Genomic DNA, 21,718 nt, shown 5'->3' with positions numbered 1-21,718 from the left:
GAGGAGGAAGCCAGGGCCTGGACTGAGCACGCTCGTAAGATTGCCAGTGAGGCAGGAAGGAAAGCGACATCATGGTCGGTCTAAGGAAGTTGTTCCATTCTCAGAGATGGGGGGCATGAACACCTCTGTGGGAAGAGAAGGGCCCTATACAGCTGGTGCAGAGGTAAAACAAGAGGTAGGTGAGGATGGAAAGCAGAGGAGAACAGGAAACAGAACCCACGTCAGGTCACCAGCCCCATCTGTACCAGGTGGCCCAGGCGCAGTGGGATGGGGGTTGGGAGACAAGAAGAACAAAAGCTGCTCAAGGGCAAGCCCGTCACAGGCTTCTTCTGGCAGCCTGCACAGATGGCTGGCACTCACATAGCCCCTGGTGACAGCATGACAGAATACACAGGCCAAAGCACTAGAGGTCAAATCACAGCACAGAAAACAGAACACCCACACATGGTGAGTTCACCAAGGACTATACGCCAGCATGTTACCTGTCCGTTGTTAAAAGATAATCAGTATCTCAAAGAGTAAGCTTAACTTTTGAATCAGGAATGGATTTGGGCTTAACAAAAAGCTCACTAGCTCACCATTGCTTGTTGGAGGAAATGGTACATTAGGCTGCTTCAGCCGGTAAGAGCTCACTAATCTGGGAGGGTTTGCAGATCCTGGCGGAGGCCCACGGAGAAGTAAATGCTGTCGATACTCCAAACCCGGGTTGATTCTGTGGCTACTGACCAAACCCGTGGATGGGACATCTGGAGCACTGCTAACCTCATAGCTGTTAGGGATTCGGACGTGAAGAAGGTCGGAAAATGCAGCCACAACACTGCTAATGTTCTAAAACCAAATGCAAATGCTGTATTATTCACCCAGAAGGCAACAGTGAACCACTGAAGAAAAATACACACTTAGGATAAATCCTCTTTGCATGATACATAGATTCTAAGAAAATCCAACAGATTTTATTTAGACTTAAAGAATCTCAGGAAAAAAATTAGCTCTAACGAACCAATATCCAAAAAAAGAAATTTATAAACAGAAATCCTCATAAAGGGATTCCAATTAACATTAAATATCTAGTAACACATTAAACTATTTTAGATATCGTAACATCTGACAGACCCCGTCAGTTCCTACAGGTGGTCAGAAAGCTTACTTCCAGGGGCTTCCCTCCAGCTCTGACACATCCCATAAGAACAGACAAAGGTCTTGCTACTGCTGTATTTTGTTGATAACCAAAATATCACATCATTGGACTTTTAGTTTGGTCTCTACTGAAATGTCTTCACAGAATTCAGAGTTAAAAAAATAAAAAATCCTCAGGAAATTACTTATGTTTGATATAAGCAGATGCTACTTGAAGAACATTTCTATTGCTTCTGCAAAACTATTACTGTTGATAAAGTTCTTTTTCATTGCTTAATTTTCTTCTCTGTTAACAGTTACAAAGAAGTTTTTTCTCAGATGGACATGATGGCTCACACATGTAGTCCCAGCTACTGAGGAGGCTAAAGCAGAAGGATTACTTGAGCCCAGTAAGTTTGAGGCTGCAGTGAGCTATGACTGTGCCACTGCACTCCAGCCTGGGCAACAGAAGGAGACTGTGTCTCTATTAAAAAAAAAAAAAAAGAGTTCTCTAAAGTATACATCCTTAAATAAGAAAATATGAGCTCTAATTTCCCTTTTTAATTGACATAGGCTGAGACCAATTCAATGACAAACGATGGCACTCAAAGGCAGCTGAGAGGTCTGCAGTGAGCACCAGCCCTGCTCTCTGACCCTTTATCCTCAGCGATCCTGTTGTGTGTGTTTCATGGTAGACACCTGACCCATCTTTTAAAATTGGGGACATACTGTTTAACATTAAGAAGTCATTTAATCTTTTACCTCAGCAGCTGTAGGATGCAGAGTAATTGCTACAGATATAAGACCTGATCAGGGACCATTTGGGGAAGGACCAAAAGGTGACGCAAAATATAAAGTGCCTGGCTCAGTTTTGATGTCATTCCTTCTTGATTCTGAACCTTAAAAAAGAGAGAAAAAAAGAGGAAAAAAGTGTTAATGGATTTTCAAAATCAAAATATTTACATTAGTAAATTGGCATAGTGTAAAGGGAAATAATAAGGTTAAGTGTTTTTCTTACTTTTCCCAGCAGTGCTAGGAAGAATTGGAATGATGGGGGATGGCACCGGTTCTGGAGGCTCCTCCTTGACCAATGACAGATCTGGATACCTGCTTACTTCTACCCCAACCACACTCTCAGGAGAGGATGAGGGAACAAAATTGTCAGGAGTATCTCGATCACCACAGTGATCCTGTATCCTGAAAAAACATAAACACACACATCAAAGTCTGCAAATCCACCACTGGGGGCTTCCTGTACCAACCCTGCTGACATCTATGAACACAGCTGTAAGGATACTCTGGGCAGCACCTATACGATGAGCAGCAAATGAATCAGCTCAGAGCCACACTGGGAAAAAAATACAAGAACAATATTTAGTAATAAAATAATTTAAATGGTATGTTTCCTTTTAACCAAAGCTTCAGCACCAAAGTTTGAAGACCTGCCAAAGAGGAAGATGTTCTGATTAGCAAGTAACATAGAAAGCATGAAAGCACCTTTTCAAAATCCCAGATCGTTGAGCCTAGGGCAGCACTCCTGTAGCTTGAAAAGGAAAGTGCTGCTGGTTGGATTTAACAATAAAAAAGGAAAACTTTAAAAAGACAAAAAAAAGGAAAGAGAAGTCCAAGCACATATGCAATGGTCACACCTGCATTCACCTGACTGGGAAAACAGCTGTCCTACCGCTGCTCTTTACACTGGCAAGATGGGAGAAAACTTGGCCATTGACTTCATCGGCCCTTATTTTTCTTAACTGATAAAGTGAGGTGAGAAAAACAAAAGACTGGTCCCTCCTGTTGAGTTCAAGTTCAAGTCTACCAGGCCAATTGTGAGGTCTCAGACTAAGTTCCACAACCCTGTGGAACTGCTGTCTCCCACTCCTCAGGCAGAGAAGCAGCTATCATGCAGGAGACCCAAGAAAGGCTGGCCTACTGAGGTACAGTACAAAGAGGACCTGGATCCTCAATCGGGACAGATTATTCTCCACTTTGGTCCAAAGTTTCCCCATTAATAAAGTAAGGGACTTAGGTTAAATAAATGTCTCATCGAATAGAGGGTAGTGGGCAGATTTTCCAAGGAAGAGATAATTATTTGATGAAGTTGTAAGAACCCTCTGGATCTAAAGAGTTGACTAGCAATTATCTACTAAGAGAACTTGATTCTCCCCAATTAGAATCTTACAGTTAAAGAACTGACACAAAGAAGTCAAACCCCAGACAGTTCTTAAACTCTCTTCCACGACAACATTCTCTGATATAGCAACTTCTGCTCTTTCATTTTAGACATCTATAAACAACAATAAACCCAATAAATCACATTAATAGCCTTTAAAGGACAATGATTTTTGAAATATGTTGCAAGGAGATTTTCCACTGCCTTAATGTCTATTAGATTATTTAATTAGATTAAATAATCTAATTAAATAATCTAATTAAATAAATAATCTAATAATTAAATTTCTATTAGATTATTTAACTCTCTATATGATGTAGGCTTAAAAAAATGCAAACTAATTATGTTTAATGATAACAATGTCTTATAAACTTTAAATCCTGAAGATTATTCACCAAATTTTACTCTTCAAATGTTTTTACATGCTATTCCTAAAGACATTATGCCACATACATACATTTATTTTTTTTAAAAAAAGAAATAACTAAGAATTATTTTAGAAAAAAAAACCTGTACCTTAATTTTTCCTGATTGTTATGAGGTGGTGTTGGGAGGGAGGCTGGCACATCAACTGTCTTGGGGCCCTGAGCAAGAGCTCGAGCCAACAAGTCATCCTGGGGTCTGAAGGGCAGCTGAAATGGTTTAGGTCCTAGAGTTTTGGTAACTGGAAAAGCAAAAGCACAAAACCATAAATACATTTAGTCAATATTGATAAATGGGTAGAACTTTACAATTCCATTGCCATTTCACAATACACAACTGGCAGAGGCACGTTTCTCCAAGGTGTGAAATTTGGAGGCTATAATCATACCTTCATGGCTCACTAACACTCCGGCTTTTCCAGCAAGTTCTTCAGTTGTTGCAAAACCATTGGCCATCTTCTGACAAGCCATAGGAGGTGGTGTAGGAGGAAGAGAGGCAGGGGGTGTTGGAGGATTACTTAAATTATTCTGCTGCAGGAGACCAAAAAATTTAAATTATATGCTACTGAGCAAATATGCAATGACCTTGCTAAAACGTAGTTCTGTGAATTTTTGCACATAGAAGCAAGGCTACAGAAATGTAATCAAGATGTATCTTGCACACCAAGAAAACAATACATACAAGGCCAGGAGGCTTCTTAGTGGAACAGATACTCGTGATTTTATGGACATATCAACTTGCTTACTTTACCCAGCTTGACTACTTAAGCTCTGAAATTAAGAAGCTAATTTCCTTTATACCTGATTTTATTTATGCAATTCTTCAAGTTTCGTGGTTATAGCTAGTGAAGGATAACTTTAAAATGCAATCAATAAATTGCAAAATATTATCAAAATATCCTTTAAGTTCTCACTAAGATATGCCCTAGTTCTATGAAAAACTTAAGAATTTCTGGTCTTAAACTTGTAATAACAACTCACATCCGAGATATGAGAATCTGGATTGACTAAGACCTTTAAAAGAAGCAACAGTAGTAATACTACTACTAAAGTAACTAAATCATTAATGTAGTTCCTCTTCAGACACCTCTCCCAGCTTAACAGTTATCACCAATTTGTCATTTACTGATTAGTCTCTCAAGGAGAGATTTGGAATCTACCAATAACACCATGCAAATCAAGTGCAAAGTCAAATTACAAATTTTGCAAAGATAAAGAATTTCATGAGGACGATAAAATAAGGGTGGAGAACAGCTTATGAGTTAATATAGGTTTTGTTTTTTTTTTTTTTTTCTTTTTGGAGACAGAGACTTGCTCTGTCACCCAAGCTAGAGGTAGAGGGCAATGGTACAATCATGCTCACTGCAGCCTTGACCTCAGGGCGTGGTGGTGCATGCCTGTAGTCCCAGCTACTTGGTAGGTTGAGGCACTAGAATTGCTTGAATTTGGGAGGCAGAGATTGCAGTGAGCTGAGATTGCACCACTGCAATCTGGCCTGGGTGACAGAGCAAGACCCTGTCTCAAAAAAAAAAACAAAAAACCTACAATAGTCTAGGAATTAGTTGTAATTAATACCTAAATTATTAGATAAGATACACTTAAAATTGTTTAATTTCATTTTTCAAGGTAAACTACTATTTTTTTTAAATCCCCACCATTTATAATGATTTTTGAATTCATTTTAAGCATTAATAAAGGTTATAAGGAAATAAGGATTTCCACTACCATGGAAGTACATAATAGATATTTCTTGCAATTTGTACTCTTACCTATAAAAACAACTTCAAATGTTTATGCTAGAAATACTTCACCAGGTAAAATTTTAACCCTGTAGCTGAACTTAAGTTTTAATAAAACTTGGAAGAGTAGATGTAAACTAAATACAAAAACAAGACAAGCTCTATCAATTCTGACATGTTACCCAAAGATGAAGCAAGACAACACCTTGGCAGAGAAACATACCTTGTAGATCAACTGAGAATAGTAGTCTGAAACCCCTTCCAGGGTAGCACTGACAAAAGTTCCCAGAAGTCGATTCCCACTATTAAATTGGCCACTGCCATAAGGAAGATAGTGCGCAAAGTTCACTCCAATGATTGGTTCCATTAGAGGGAGCAGAGAGAGCTGCTATTAAAAAACACATTTAAGAGTAATGTACATGATAAAAGGAACTCAGTGTAGCTCAACTTTCTAAGACCTGAAGCAACTTTGTTGAATAAGGCTTCAGAAAAATGAGACTTAAAATTTTCAAGTATCAAAATGCTGGAATAAGTGAGAGAGACTACAGACCTTTGAGATTTAAAAATAAGCTCTGTACTAAATGAATGCTGCCAGGCATCTAACAAGAAAAACATATTTCTTATCTATGCTCAGCAAAAACCAGGGAATAAACTGAGGCTGGGTACCACCAACAGCACTATTAGCAACTGTCTCCCACCTTCTGTAACAACTACAAAGGTGTAGAACAGAATTTACAATGCATTTCTTTGGATTCAGCGTCACAACAAAGTACTGAGGACAGATTTTTTTCTTGGTACTGAGGCTACTCCTTATGAACATAAGAAAATCTTGACTATCACCTATCAATCCATTTGTATTACCGTAAATTTCAGATGCCAATAGGATACGGTGCAATTCTGCTTGGAAAAAGTCTACTAGGTTCCTTGTCCAGATGTCTTTTAGCATTTGATCTCTCGTGTCCTTGAATTTTTTTTTTTTTTTTTTTTTTGAGACAAGAGTCTCATTCTATCACCCAGGCTGGAGTGCAGTGGCACAGTCTCAGCTCACTGCAACCTCCGCCATCCAGGCTCAAGCAATTCTCGTGCCTCAGCCTCCCAAGTAGCTGGGACTACAGGCGTGTACCACCACGCCCAGTAAATGTTTGTATTTTTAGTAGAGATGGGGTTTTGCCATGTTGGCTAAGCTCATCTCGAACTCATGCCTCAAGTGATTCACCTACCTCAGCCTCCCAAAGTGCTGGGATTACAGGCATGAGCCACTGCCCCCAGCCTATATCCTTGACTTTTAACAGGGGCTGTTCTAAATGACTCACCCTCACCTGTTTCAAGTGGGTAAACGTGTCAGTGCTAGAGTACATAGCTTGGTTCTCCTCTTCGTCCTTTTTCCTTTTCTTTGAGCGAGGTGCTGCTTTCTCACCCATCTTGAGTCCGTTTGCTTTGCTGTTTCTTGGTTTCACTTCCTCCATCTGTTTTTGGCAACTGGTTGCCACATCCAAAACCACCTTGCATTTGAGCCCCCAAAGTTTGCTAATGTAATTGGAAAGGGTAAAAAATAAGTGAACAATTTGCATATTTGGTTTTTACTTCATGCAATGCCAAGCTATCCTAACATGGCACTAAAAGTTATTAAATAAGTAGGGAAGAGAGAGTGGTGTCAAATGCTGGTTTTCCGAAAACATCATCCTTTTCTTCAAACGTTATTCTCAAGTATGGAAATCAGTAAGCTGCGAAGCTTAAGGAAAGAGCAGAACTCATTAGTAAGGCCATAGCCCTTTCTGGCAAAGCATTACCCCTCATGCTTACCTCCCTGGGGCTGGGGAACCCCTTATTCCTGCTTACTGACTGCAGAAGGGAAGGAGATGCTTGTAGATGGCTATAGAAGCCTCTACATAGTGGTCTTGGTGAGTTATTTTTGGTTCCCCTTAGGAACTAGTGAAATATGAGGTGTGCTGAAACAATTCACAGGCTCCAGAAAAGCTTTATAGCCTATGCATCTTAGGTGAGAGAACAGATAGCACCAGACAACAATAAAAAGAAAAAACACCGGTTCTTCAAATTAGTTCACAACTGTATTTGACTGAAAAATAATGGCCACATACTTAAAGTCAATGGGAGAGAACCTAGATGATAACAAATAAACCTTTCCTTTATTTTTATCATTACAAAGTGAGAATAAGCCAAGCCCTGAAAAGGCCTTTAAGGGTAGTCCTATCAATACCTTAAAATACAGGAATATTTTCAGGCTTCATTATTTCTAAATTTAACAGCAGTACTTTGCTATAGACGATTATAGTAGCTGAACTTACTGTAACAAATTCTGCATTGAATCTTTGAGGGTTCTGAAAATTAGTTTCCAGTTATATTCTAAATAGTTTAGCGCATGGATGGCAACATTTTTATGTAAAGAGCCAGATGGTAAATATTGTAAGCCTTTGTAGGCCATACAGGTCCTGGCATAATTACTCAACTCTGCCCTTGTACTTCAAAAGCAGCCATAAACAATTCATAAATCAATGAGCTTGGCTGTGTTCAAATAAAACTTTTAAAATTCATGGACAAGTTTGAATTTTGTATAATTTTTATGTGTCACAAAATACTACTCTTCCTTAGATTTTTTTTCAACCATTTAAAAATGTAAAAGCCATTCTTAGCTCATGGAGGGAGGCGAAAGCAGGCTCAGACTGCTCATCTCCAGGCTAGTTCTGTGGCTCTCAAGGGGAGTCTCCAGGGCAGCAGCAGCATCTAGAACTGGTTTAGAAATGCAGATTATCTGGTCCCACCCAGACCTACAGAATCAGAAATACTGGGGCTGGTGCCCAGCAATCTTGGTTTAACAAGCCCTCCTGGTGCTCCTCACACTTTAGTTTTGAGAATCACCTGCCTAGAGCAGTACTTCTCCCTCCTTCAGATGCACAGGAATCACCTGGGGATCTTGTTAAGTCTCACATTCTGAGAAGCAGGTGTGTGGCGGGAGATTCTGCATGTGTTACAAAGCTCCCACCTGATGTGGATGCTGCGGATCCCCAAGGACTGCACTCTGGCAAGAACCTAAAAATTTCTTAATTATATATATATATTTATATATTTTTTATATATTTATATATTTATATATATTTATATATTTATATATATTTATATATATTTAAATCACTATATATATTTATTTAAATCACACTTTAATATGGGGGAGGGGCTACTTTTTAAACTTGACGTGGTTGTTCCCCATGCCATTAAACATTCTTATACAGCATAAATTTTAATATAAACATGCTCAAAATGTAGTCTACATCCTTCAAGAAGCTATTTAAATAATGTTAAGTGCTACAACAGAAATTGCTATGTGAGAACACGAGCATCAACACATATTTGAGATTGGGAGAGATGAGAAAGGTATCTGGAAAAAGATGACTCAAGAACTTCATTTCAAAAGATAAAAATATATTGTCCAGACGTATATAAGAAGGGAGAACAGAACAGGCAGAAGCGGCAGCATGTGGTATACACAGAAGGGTAAAAAGACAGAAGGCTGCAAGTTATTTAGTACTCCTTAGTGTATAAGATGTCTTGGAGAAAGTGGATGGAGATTGTGCTGGAGAGTTGCCTATATTTACTGGTGACAACTGTAAAAGCATAACCAGTAAAATTTACAAAAATTACACAAATCTATCAAGTCAACTCTCAATCTCTACTGAATGGTCAAAGACAAGAAAAAAAGCAACACTTGCAAAAAGATGAGCTTCATTAACAATCTTAAAATCAAAAAACTGGACAACTAAATATACCACTCAACCCTTAATTAAAATATGAAAATGAAATTCAATTTGAGAAGCTCTCTAGGGACAACTTTATGAATGCACTGGTAATGGCACTGCACCTTCTGAAAGATAAACAGGCAAGAGCTATTAAGCAGACCAATTCCCATGACTCAGAAACTACACTTTTGGAACTATCTTAATGAAGTTAACTGAAATAAAGGGGACGGATTCTTGTAAAGGTATATTTACAAGTTAGCTCTTCATATAAATGAAAAAAAAAAAAAAACAAATTAAATGTTAATAACAAAACTGATAAAAAATTGATACATGGAAAACTACAAAATAGTATCTACATGTAACATTACATTAAGTATCAATACAACCCTGTAACCACACAATAGCTTCCCAGTGTGGTATCCCTAAGAGTGCCAAGGGTATTAATAGGGGTGCATGGGCTATCCTCTACATTTTAAAGAGGTTAATGGAAATTAATCACTTATTTACAACAAAGAACATAGACATTTACTTACTTTGCTTTAGTCATATCAACTCAATGTGGTAATAATCAGTTGCTACACATCACATTATATATGAAATGCAATACATGCCTTTGCTTTTTAAAAAATAGTAAACAAATTATTATTTAATATAGTTTAGATATAAGTAAAAACATGGGTCCCAGAGAGGTAGAAATGACAAAATAAAAAATGGTCCTTTAGAATAAAAAGATTATAGAATAATGTGGAAATATAGTTGCTGGTACTAATCTGCTGTAAGTATAATTTAAAACAAAAGAAAAAAGTTGTCATTTTTATGATTTACACTTACCAGTCCTTCAGCTGGGTTCTGCTTCTCAACTAGTTTATTATCCTTTGTACAGTCATCTTCTGAACAAATACTGCCCTCAGGTTTTTGATTCAAAGAAGATGACTTTTTATTTTTCAACAAGTGTTTCAGAAGTTCATTCCCTGAGTCTCCTTTGGCAGCAGGGGCCCCAGCAGAATGGGGAGGACTCTGTGCTGAGGAGACAGGACAGGCTACAGCGTTTCCTTCTACCTTACTACCATTCTGTTCCTCCAATTTATGCTCCTCTTGGCCTGGGCAGGACTCTGTCTCAGCCTTTTCCAGTTTTATCTCTTCTGTTTTGGCAGGGGTTTCCATGGAGAGCTTATCTACTTCTGAATTTGCATAAGTCTGTTGATTTGGAGTTGCTTGTGAGAAATCACTATTGGGCAGTTTGTTCTCTAATTCTGTACATAGCTGGCCTGCTGCCATATTGGGAGAGGATGGGCCGACTGGTTCCACCGACTCTTGGTTGGCTTGTTGAGGAAGCTCACTGGGTGTGCTCACTGCAGGAGTAGAGGTAGTTTCTGAGATGCCGGGAGTCGGTGGGGCAGTTATATCTGAATGGGGAGTTGATGGAGCCTTGGTGGATTCTGCATCATCATCTCTTTTCTTCTTTCTTGTTCTTTTCTTTTTCCCTTTTTCCTCTGGGATTATATCAGAATACAACTGAATGAGCGACTGGGTTGATCCCGGATAACTGTGTCCATGGGTTATAGTAGAATCTTGGCCACATGGGAGACTGCTATTAGATACTGAAGGTGCTGCTGGTAAAGCAGGTGTAAAAGAAGGCCTCACTGGGGACTGCTGGAAGCTGGTCCCAGAAAGATTTCCATGTCCCTGCTTAACAGAAGAAAAATTTGGGCTTCCAACAGGGATTGACGGCGAATCAAGAACAAAGGAAGGAGGGCCCACCTGCCTTCGCTCATTAGTCTGCATGAAAGTTTGGGTGGAGGGTGAATTAATTGATCCTTGTTGTATATTCTGCTGCTGTAAAACCTGCCCCATTTGCTGTTGGTGTTGTGGAGACTGCTGAAGGGGTCTTGGAGGTTGCATAAAATCACAAGGTAAGTCGGAACTGTAGAAGGGAATCTGGGACACAGATGTCCTACTACTAATCTCAGAGCCCACCATGCCATGCTGCTCCATTTCCATCCTCTGCTGCAAAGCTCTTTGTCTATCTACCTCCTGCATGAGTTGGATCCGTTCTCTCTCTTGCTGTTCTCATAAACGTTCCTTACGTTCCCGTTCTTGAAAACTTTCACTAAAGGGATTTTGTCATCAAATTCTACCTGAGGTGGTGGTCCACTCTGTGGATTTGCATTTGAGACTGTCCCTGGGGCTGGTATACAAGTTTTTATTGGTAATTGGGCAATTGGGGGCTGAATTCTAGGAGGACTGAGGGGCAGGTGGGCAGGAGCACTGTTGGGTTGCCATCCAGGTAAACTGGGCATTCTAACAGGGCTAGTATGGCCAGAAATAACTGTTGTGTGCTGCTGGTGCTGAAGCTGCTGTGGCACCATGGGAAAGGCGGGTTGGCTCATGGTGGGTGGAGTGGCACCTGGAATTAGGGGTGGCTGGGGCTGGACACTGGGCATCACGGTAGGTGGGTCCATCGCACATTGCTGCTGCTGTAGCTGCTGTTAGATCCGATAATCTTCAATCAATTCAACATGTTCTTTCTGTTGTTTACGAATCTGGAATAACAAAATGCATCATTACTCATTTCTATACAGCATAGGTACTGAAGTAAAACACTGGCTGATGACTGTGGTTGAGGTTACACAGAGGGCAGTTTGGCCCTATAGAAGCAAACATATTTTGCTTGGGTAACTGCAAAAGTCACAAAAAAATTGAATTGATAAGCCTTAACTAACGACTGTCAATCTCTTTAACAACAGGATTTTTATAAAGTTATCTGTAAAAGTGCTTCACGTATGAAATATCAAAAACGGTTTTGTAAAATAAGTATTAAAATCTTATGGTGAAACTCATATATACTATACTATACATAAAAAATATACAATAAAAAAGGTTACACAAGCAGCTAATTTTGATGTCCTAGAAATTACATTAATAGACAATGTTAGAATAACAGACTTAACTCAAACTTGAACCATTTAAATGTTAAGATATCATTTCTTAAATATATAAATTGTACAATATTTTAAGACAAGATGAATTACCAGCACGAATATCACACCCCCCGCCCAGATTAAAAAGACTAAATTTGTTGAACACTTTCAATTTAATGGCTAACACTCAAATTATAATTTCTGAAATCTATACAAGCTCCGAGGCAGTATTTTGAATAGTCTGTAAATAGTCTCTTAATATAATGGCTAATATCAATTAATTAATTCATTCCAAAAACCTTTGTGTCCCAATGTGCTCAATACTACAGACCAGATATCAATCAAGATGCAATCTATGTTCTGGAGAACCTCACCATCTCATTCAGCAAGCTAGGGAAAGAAGGAATGCAAAAGGATGTGTATATCTTTCAACATCATTCAATTTTTAGATAAATATTATGCTAATATACTAAACCCAGGAGTTCTAATAGTTTTTCAAAGTATTTTCTTGGGTTCCCCAGGTAGACTAATATTTTCTGCAAATAATTGTGTTTGATTTCTTCTTCAACAGTTGTGTAACTCCTATTTTCTTATTTTTCCTGGCCAGTTTACTGGTTAGAACTGAGAAATTACCATTGGTTGGTGAAGTAGTAAGAAAGTACAGAAAGCACCTACAACAGTATCTGGGATATATAAGGTGGTCATCCATGTCTTTCCCATGATATTTTATAATACTTTTTAAAACATTACCATCAACTGCTTATCTTAATATGATTATACTGGATCTTCGGCAACTATGTAATAGATGATGTATCCCATTTTTCAACTATTAGCTTCTAAATAGGATTTGATCCATGGATATGCAAAAATTAGGCCCTCATCAAAAGACCTTGTACAAATATGCCAGACGGCAATGAAAGTGCTAAAATATATACTTTATTAAACATATCTTTACAAGAATATTAACCTATAGTAAACATGAACCCAGAGAGCAGATTTAAAGAGAAAAGAAACCTTTCATTCTGGAATAATCCTACTTTTAAACAATTGGAATTATAATCACCTTACTGTTGGTACGTTATCGTGGTAGCTGTGGTTTGAAGATAAGACACTTGAGTCCAAATCCCTAATCTAATAGTTATAAGCAAACATGTACAGTGGGGGTATTTTTTGGGATTTTTTGGTTTTGTTGTGTTTTGTTTTGTTTTTGAGACAAGAGTTTTGTTCTTGTTGCCCAGGCTGGAGTGCAATGGTGCAATCTAGGCTCACTGCAGCCTCCAACTCCTGGGTTCAAGCAATTCTCCTGCCTCAACCTCCCAAGCAGCTGGGATTACAGGCACCTGCCACCATGCCTGGCTAACTTTTTGTATTTTTAGTAGAGACGGGTTTTGCCATGTTGGCCAGGCTGGTCTCGAACTCCTGGCCTCCAGTGATCCGCCCGCCTTGGCTTCCCAAAGTGCTGGGATTACAGGTGTGAGCCACTGCACCTGGCCACAGGTACACAGTGTTTATAACCTCTACAATGAATCAGTTTGCAAAATGGGGATAATACTAACTCCTTCAGAAAGATGTAGATAAGACAACGTAAATGGAAGTGCTTCCTACAGTGTTCATTACAGAGCACTCACATTTTTTTTTTGAGATGGAGTCTCACTTTGTCACCAGGCTGGAGTACGGTGGCGCAAGCTCAGATCACCACAAACTCTGACTCCTGGTTCAAGGGATTCTCCTGCCTCGGCCTCCCAAATAGCTGGGATTACAGGCACACGCCACCATACTTAGCTAATTTTTGTATTTTTAGTAGAGACGGGGTTTCACCATGTTGGCCAGGCTGGTCTCAAACTCCTGACCTCAAGTGATCCACCCACCTCGGCCTCCCAAAGTGCTGGAACTATAGGTATGAACCACCACGCCTGGCCTGAACCTTAAGTTTTTAATTTACTTGGGTAAATATACCTAGGAGTTGGCTCTGAACCCATTTTGTACACTACTATTGTTTTATTTTAAATACAATTTTTACATGTTCTTTTCCAGTATATTATTCAGTTTAAATATTCTGATAAACATCTGGTTTATAATAGAAGATAATGGCAAAATGATTTCATTTTTCTGGAACAGTCCTTCACATAAGACATACCAATGTATTTTAAGAACAAAACATTAAGAAATAATAATAATATCAACTCCAAGTAAACAAAAATACTTCCTGGGCCCCCAATTCTTATTCCAAACTAAACCCAGTATCTCCCCATGAGCTCGGTCCTCAGTTGAGTTGAATACTCTCAATGATGTATAATAGAAACATGGTCTTTGCAGTGATTTCTTAGTGCAGAAAAAAATAACGTCTCCAACTATACCAAGGCTGAAAACAGTTCTTCGAAGTCGAAATTATGAGACTCAATCTCGTTTGTGTCATTTATTTAGTATGTGCTGTGACCATCACTCTAAGTAAAAGACTGGAGCTGTTATGGCTGCAGTTTCTAAGAGGTCTCAGAGCTGTCACTTTTTGGCAATGTACTTTTAATGCCATTTAATACTAGTCAAAAAAAATCACTAGTCAAAGTCACTAATGAATGACACACCAAAACATTCTACTCATTAATTGTTGGTAGTTTCTATTTTGCAAACCTATTTATTACCTGTTCTAGCTGTTTCTGAACCATGCTTTGCTGTTCAGTAACATTCTTGAGTTGTTCTGCATCTTCCTCTGGAAATTCACGCCCAGCTTTCTTGGCAGTACGTTGTTCAGCCGAAAGGGCCTTCTTAGATTTTCTGTGAGCACCAATTTGTTCTTCAAGATACTTCTGCTGCATTTGAAGCAGCTGTTGGGTCTCCTGGAGCCACTCTTCATACTGCTTATGCTGTGAATCATCTGAGGAAAAATTAAAATTCAGTTGTGTTAATTTTCTAAACAGTCCAACATTATAAGTCACACAAATCTATTTTGTAAGGAAGTAGTTTCACCATGACCACATAATAGGAAATTTGAAAACACAATACTAAATATTAGACCATTATGTAATGATAAAATATCAGATTTTAGAAAAATATTTAATTGAGAAAGCCAGAGAATGCACATTTTTGAGATACTGGTTAACTTAGCACTTATAAATATTACAAATCCAATCGTGGAAAAGCAGACTTATGTAATGAAATTCTTTTTTTTTACTAAACAAATTCTCTAACCCACAAGCCAAGCTACATACTAAGGTATACATGCATTTTATGAATATGACTTTACAGATTTTGAAGAGACAAAGACATATCCCATTAACATCTAGCACATAGACTAGGAAATCACTTCCCATGTTAATTTTCCTGAGTTTATAAGTTCTTTCCTATTTCTTAATAATGAAAAAATATCCTAAACAGAGAGAAAGGGAACCCAGAATGTTTTAGAATGGAATAATTTAAAGTCTATGACTTATAAAGGAAATCCATAAGTTGAAAACATTGGTAATTATTATTCTGTAGTTTGTATTTTTTAAAATAAGGGGAGGGAATAGTTAACCAAGCAAAACATTTTCTACTTTTACAACTGCCAGTAATTCTCCCCAAATGGCTATATCTCTTCATTTTGTACCAATATTCTCTTCTTTGTTCTTTAAGGGCACTTTACTTCATTGATACCCAGTCCAAGGGGAAAAAAAAAGTCATCGTATGTAGTGAAATTCTGAATATACCTTTTTGACTCACTACAAGACAAAGAAATGAATAAATACGTTTCTAAGAAGGACATTTGCTGAAAATAACATCAATGATAACAGAATATTGTCATACATTAAGAATCCAACCAACGCCAATGGGCATAATAAAGCCAGAAAAAGCCAGTTGGTATAGTTCTTTACTTGTTTTTAATGCAAATATGTATTCAAATTATAGTAACAATTAATGTAGGGGGAATTTCAAAAGGTCAGACTTAGGGTTTGTTCCTAAACCCAGAAGTTCCAGTACATGTATGAACTTGAAATCTAGTCTACTAAATTTGAAGGGTATTTTTTAAGAACAGGCTTTTTCACAAGATTTCAGAAGTTCTGCTTCTGGTAGAATGAGACCTACCGCAAGGAAAGCCTTTCTGGTTTCTGGAACCAGGAGAGCAGAGGTGAGCAAAATGAAAAATAATGGCGAAAAAAAAGTTAGCTAAACAGTCTGAAGATTTCAGAAAGGTTCAGTTTGGGGAGAACTTTAAACACTATCCTGAACCACCTTGGGACCCCTGCAAATAACTAGAAAGGATTCAGGGGCACCTTGCATACCTGACCTTTACACCATGCTGCTAACCCAACTTATTGCTAAGTATAATCCCTTTGTTTTTCCCATTTAGTGTCCTTGTCACTTAGGAAGACAGTTCTTAGAGCAAAAGTGGTTTAATTCTATAGACTGTAAAGTGCCCAATCTGTATACAAAAACAGCAACAATATTGAAGAGAATGGGGACGATGGTTTTTCTGTATTAAAATACTTTTCTGTAACTATAATTCTTCATGCACAGTGAAAAAAGCAATGAAAACACACACCTTGAAGAAGAGTTGCCTAATAGGGCAGTGATGTTTAATAAGACAGGAGGGCACCTGGGCTTGAACTGGTGTACCTACACTCACTTCGGGTTTAGAACAGCACACATAAGAGTGCAGACAAGCAATCCCGAGAAAACATTAACTTATTAGATTTATACTTACTGACAAAGCCTGGACCAAAATTTGGAGGATTAGGCCCAGAAATCTGATGTGTTATACTGCCATCCTAAAATAAGTAAAATTTACAAATATGTTAATTCCACATTTCAGTTAAAGGAGGGAAAAAACTTTAAAAGAAAGAAAGAAAAAGAAATGGAAGAAAAAAACCTTTAATTTCCTAAGATATCTTTTAAAGGTTTTTTTTAATAAAAAGTAGAATGAATTTAGTGGTGGCAACCTAATTCTGAATTCGTATTACTATCTCTGAACTACTATACTGTCTAGATTTTGGCTGAAAACAATTATGCTTGAGGTAAAGGATTATTCATCAGAAATATAATACAGGGCAAATCAATTACTGCTAATACTAAGCGAGAGATCCATATAAAAAATCTCACTTTTTGATGAAGTTTACCTGATTTCTTCTTCAATCAAACACAAGTTCCAGATTGACTAAATGCCACTCCACAGCATGGTTATTTATAACAAAAACTAATGTCTCTAACATGCACAAATATAAAAGAAAAACACGTTAATAAAAATATTAGTCTTATTTTCTACACACGCCTGTAGTCCTGGCTACTTGGGAGGCTGAGGTGGTAGGATCGCTTGAGCCCAGGTGTTTGAGGCCAGCCTGGGCAACACAGCAAGATCCTGTTCCCAAAAAAATTTAAAAAAAAGTAAATAATAAGTATTTAATTCGTTTTATTTTCAAGTTAAAAGTCTTATTTCTTCCAGGTGACTGAACAAGCAGTTATTAATCTCACAAGTCCCTGATAATCACCTAACAAATTAATGTTGAAAAATGTTTATCCAGTTGTCACAAGTTCTCCTTAACATGAGCTGTATACAAGGTAATAATTATAAACTTATACTAGCAGCCAGAATGTATTATGTGCAATCTTCACAATACTACAAAGCAGCTGGTTTAACATCTGACATATTAAAAAACAAGAGGCTAAAGAATTTGCCCAAAGTTGCACAGTAAATTCATAGTGGAACTATAATTTCTTCAAAAAACTCAGCTATAAAGGCTATGCTTTTCCCATTATATCAAATGGCTTCTGTTTCCTCTTTTAATAATGAGAAGAATACAATTATCAGCATAATAAATCTAAAGCATAACTGGCAGGGCAAGAAGAAAACAGGACATGTATTATAGTAGGTAGCTCCCTTTATAAAAAAAAAATCATTGACAAAAATACTACATGAGTTTTACTTCCCCAGATACTGCTTGATATTATATTAAGAATACAGCATATCTTTCAACAAGGATGGGAAGAAAAAATGAAAAAACAAATACAGCATATTGTTTTCTAGTTGCTTTGTTTGTTTGTTTGAGATGAAGTCTCGCTCTGTCACCCAAGCTGGAGTGCAGTGGCGTGATCTCGGCTCACTGCAACCTCTGCCTCCCAGGTTCAAGCAATTCTCCTGCCTCAGTCTCCCAAGTAGCTGGGACTATAGGTGCGCGCCACCACGCCTGACTAATTTTTGTATTTTTAGTAGAGACGGGGTTTCACTATGTTGGTCATGCTGGTCTCAAACTGCTGACTTCATAATTTGCCCATCTCGGCCTCCCAAAGTGCTGGGATTAGAGGCGTGAGCCACCGTGCCCAGCCGTCTTCTAGTATTTATAGAAGTTTTACATTTTAAATATAATGGGTTTAATTCTAAAATGCAGGACATGAAAATGTCCTTCTGGAGTTAAAAATAAGTAAATAAAAGTAAAACCAAAAGTCCTGAGCATTTGGTTTTGCCATCAAGTGACTTTTAACCCATAAGTATATAAATCCTTTTCAGAAATCACAGCCAATTTTTTTAACCTTAATTTGTCTTTTGTTTAAAAAGCAGTAAAATGTCTTTTTGGTTACTTTTGGCTGTGCTGATAATAAGGCTACTATTTACGTTGGTGAAAAAGTAATTGCGGTTTTTGCCACTGGCAAATGGCGTATGGTGAAATCCGCAATTACTTCTGCACAAACCTAGTACTACTCTCTAGCAGGGGCCTTACTCTAAAGCATGAGTTTGCTGGAAAACAGAAAAGCGTGCATTCTAGAGTGACTCATTACAGGCAGTGTTACCTGAGGAATGGCCTGTGGTCCAAGGTTCTGTCCTTCACTGTTCTGTGTTCCAGTTACCGCCTGGCCCATAAAAGGGAACCTGTCAAAACAGGGTACACAAGTATCAAATGATGAGCGTTTAGAAATTATTAATATTAATTAAAAACTGTATTAGGTGCTTAACAGTTTTCTCTTCCAGAGTAGAACAGTGGCAATTTCTTCTTCATCAAAACACTAAAGCCCTACCTTTCATGTACTGAGCAGATGTGATCCTCACTGTAATTCTATCAAGTGTGTGCTCTTAGCACCCTCATGTTACTTATGATGAAAGTAAGATTCAGAGATATTCCGTAACCTTCCCCACAAGGACTAGTAGGGCTGCAATAAGAAGCCAGCTAGGCTGACTCTAGAGGTTTTACTCTCTAGTATGTGCCTCACTCCACCTTACGATAAAATGAATTCAAGACTTCAGAATAAAAATAAGTTGATTTAGTTTTATAACATAAACTCTAAGGAAATGTTTTCTCATTCCAGTCTTTGTTAAAAACTAATTGAGAGCTTAGTTATTTTATATTCTAAAACAAAAGACATTTCCCAATTTAAGAATTTTCATACATTTTCATACATTTCTATATCTAATGTTAAAGCAAATCAAAAATTGACGACTGACCAAGATCAGTCTGCATGGTTAAACGTGTTTAGAGAAATGTTACTCATTCTAATTAAAACTATAAAAACTTCACAGAAGCATTACTGCTTACATGAAAATATTTCCTCTGGCATTATCAAATGCTTTAATATATCAAGATATATATACAATTTTCAAAATGTATTCCAAAGCTGTATATTACTATTTAAGTACTATTAGGATATAGAATATGTTTTTAAATTTTTTACTCAGGTTTTTCATTCATCTGTCACCCTACCCACTGCTACAGGTCTGGTCTAAATGATCTTCTAATCTGAATATCACGTATGGTCTATCATCCTAACTCAACATATCACACTACTCTAAGAAGGGACTATCACTTCCACTTCTAAAAAGCAGTCAGTAGAATAGTAAGCCATATACCTGATACATGACTAATGTATCTAACCGGCAGACGCATGATGCTAAAAGAGCATCAGATGCTGAAAGGCCTCAAATTCTGAGGTCCATATTTAAAACTAAGTGCTGGTCGGGTGCAGTGGCTCATGCCTGTAATTCCAGCACTTTGGGAGGCGGATGCAGGTGGATCACCTGAGGTCAGGACTTCAAGACCAGCCTGACCAACATGGTGAAACCCTGTCTCTACTAAAAATACAAAAATTAGCTGGGCATGGTGGCACGTGCCTGTAATCCCAGCTACTCCAGAGGCTGATGCAGGAGAATCGCTTGAACCTCGGAGGTGAAGGCTGCAGTGAGCCATTGCACTCTATCCTGGGCAACAAGAGCGAAACTCCGTCTCAGAAACAAAAACAAAAACAAAACTAAGTAGTAAATAAAACTCAGCATTTCCTTGTTTTGAATATACATAAACTACAATATTATTAGCAAATACCACGACTATCACCAATAGAAGACAGATTATTTTCCTATTGAGTGTTGCAGGCACCTAATAGATTAGTTATGTTCATCATTACTTTCAAATTATGGTTTATTGCTAAATTTGTTAATACTTTAAGGAGCATATATACCATAAATTTAATTATATTTTAATAACTATATTTCAAGTATAATCATTTCCTTTGTAATGCTATGTTTTAAATTTTCTGTATATAAAACATTCTGAGAATTTCAAAGGCTTCACTGGAATCCAAAAAGATTCAAGACATAAAACAGTTAGGAACCTCTACGATAGAGAAATAGTGTTAATAAATATTGCTCAGTAATGAAAATCATTAGAAACCACTATCTCTATTTTGATCTCAAAAATGCTTCTTAACCATGTCCAAAGTATCTCAACAATTGAAAAGAACCATACCCTTAAAAATTCAAATTTCTTTGAAATATATACATCCTAAATTCGTGCAAATTTTATATTCAATTCTATAATCATCCACATTTTTTATATAAAAGTTTTTCAACAAGATAATTAGACTAAATTGAGGCTCTGTGCTTACTTTATTGACAGAGGTTCTCATATAGTAATACACGTAAGACTCATTCATGATGCTTGCTAAAAATACAGACACACAGGCAACCATCTCCAGATATTCTTATTTAGTAGGTCTGCAGTAGAGCAAAATAATCTGCATTTTAAAAAAAATTACCCCATAATTCTCATGGTGGTCCATGATCAAAATTTAAGAAACAGTGCCCTGTGGTTAATAACCTTTAGAGGGCATAATTTCAAAAATTCAGATATTGAAATAACCCCTACTGTCTTCTTTAATGCATAATTTCTGTTTTTCTCCTAAGAGAGAAAAGACAAACTCTGTAACTCCAACTTCCAACTGTCCTCTTATCTATTCCTTGTAACTTTCTTTTTCTGATTCAAAACCAGTTTGGGAACATTTTATTTTAGAACTGAATTTATAATTGCTTTAATCACTCAGTGTCTTAACTGAAAAAAATCTTAGATAACATGAACAATTCTAAAGGTATTTAAAAGAGCACAGACTTAAATACTTTGATTTGAGTAATCAGGAAATCCAATCTTCCAAATCTTTTAAAGATGTTTTACATTTACCGTCCTTGAGACTAATGCTCTTAAACTGGTTCTTACACTAATTTCTTAAATTGGTATAGCATTTTATATCTGATCATATCGAGCTGATGCCATGACAACTTGAATAGTATTGTTCATTCCTAGAACAAGGGCTTTCCATTTTCTGTATGTTTTTTCTAAAAACTAGTAATGATTTCATGAATGTCTAG

At 37.4% G+C, this 21,718-nt stretch overlaps 1 protein-coding gene across 1 annotated transcript in view; it reads right to left on the bottom strand.

Annotated features, from left to right (window-relative positions):
- Nucleotides 1-21,718, bottom strand: part of LOC129041531 (histone-lysine N-methyltransferase 2C-like) — a 61,090-nt gene that overhangs the window by 17,016 nt on the left and 22,356 nt on the right. The window contains 13 exon segments of the mRNA XM_063667423.1: nucleotides 579-828; nucleotides 1,879-2,015; nucleotides 2,135-2,313; nucleotides 3,806-3,953; nucleotides 4,101-4,242; nucleotides 5,674-5,835; nucleotides 6,770-6,872; nucleotides 6,874-6,977; nucleotides 10,034-11,325; nucleotides 11,328-11,745; nucleotides 14,763-14,995; nucleotides 16,802-16,865; nucleotides 18,880-18,958. Of these exon segments, the coding sequence (XP_063523493.1) occupies nucleotides 579-828; nucleotides 1,879-2,015; nucleotides 2,135-2,313; nucleotides 3,806-3,953; nucleotides 4,101-4,242; nucleotides 5,674-5,835; nucleotides 6,770-6,872; nucleotides 6,874-6,977; nucleotides 10,034-11,325; nucleotides 11,328-11,745; nucleotides 14,763-14,995; nucleotides 16,802-16,865; nucleotides 18,880-18,958 (3,311 nt within the window).

This window comes from Pongo pygmaeus, chromosome 6 (genome assembly GCF_028885625.2).
Source record: "Pongo pygmaeus isolate AG05252 chromosome 6, NHGRI_mPonPyg2-v2.0_pri, whole genome shotgun sequence".
Taxonomy (NCBI): domain Eukaryota; kingdom Metazoa; phylum Chordata; class Mammalia; order Primates; family Hominidae; genus Pongo; species Pongo pygmaeus.
This window is presented reverse-complemented; position numbering and strand designations above follow the sequence as displayed.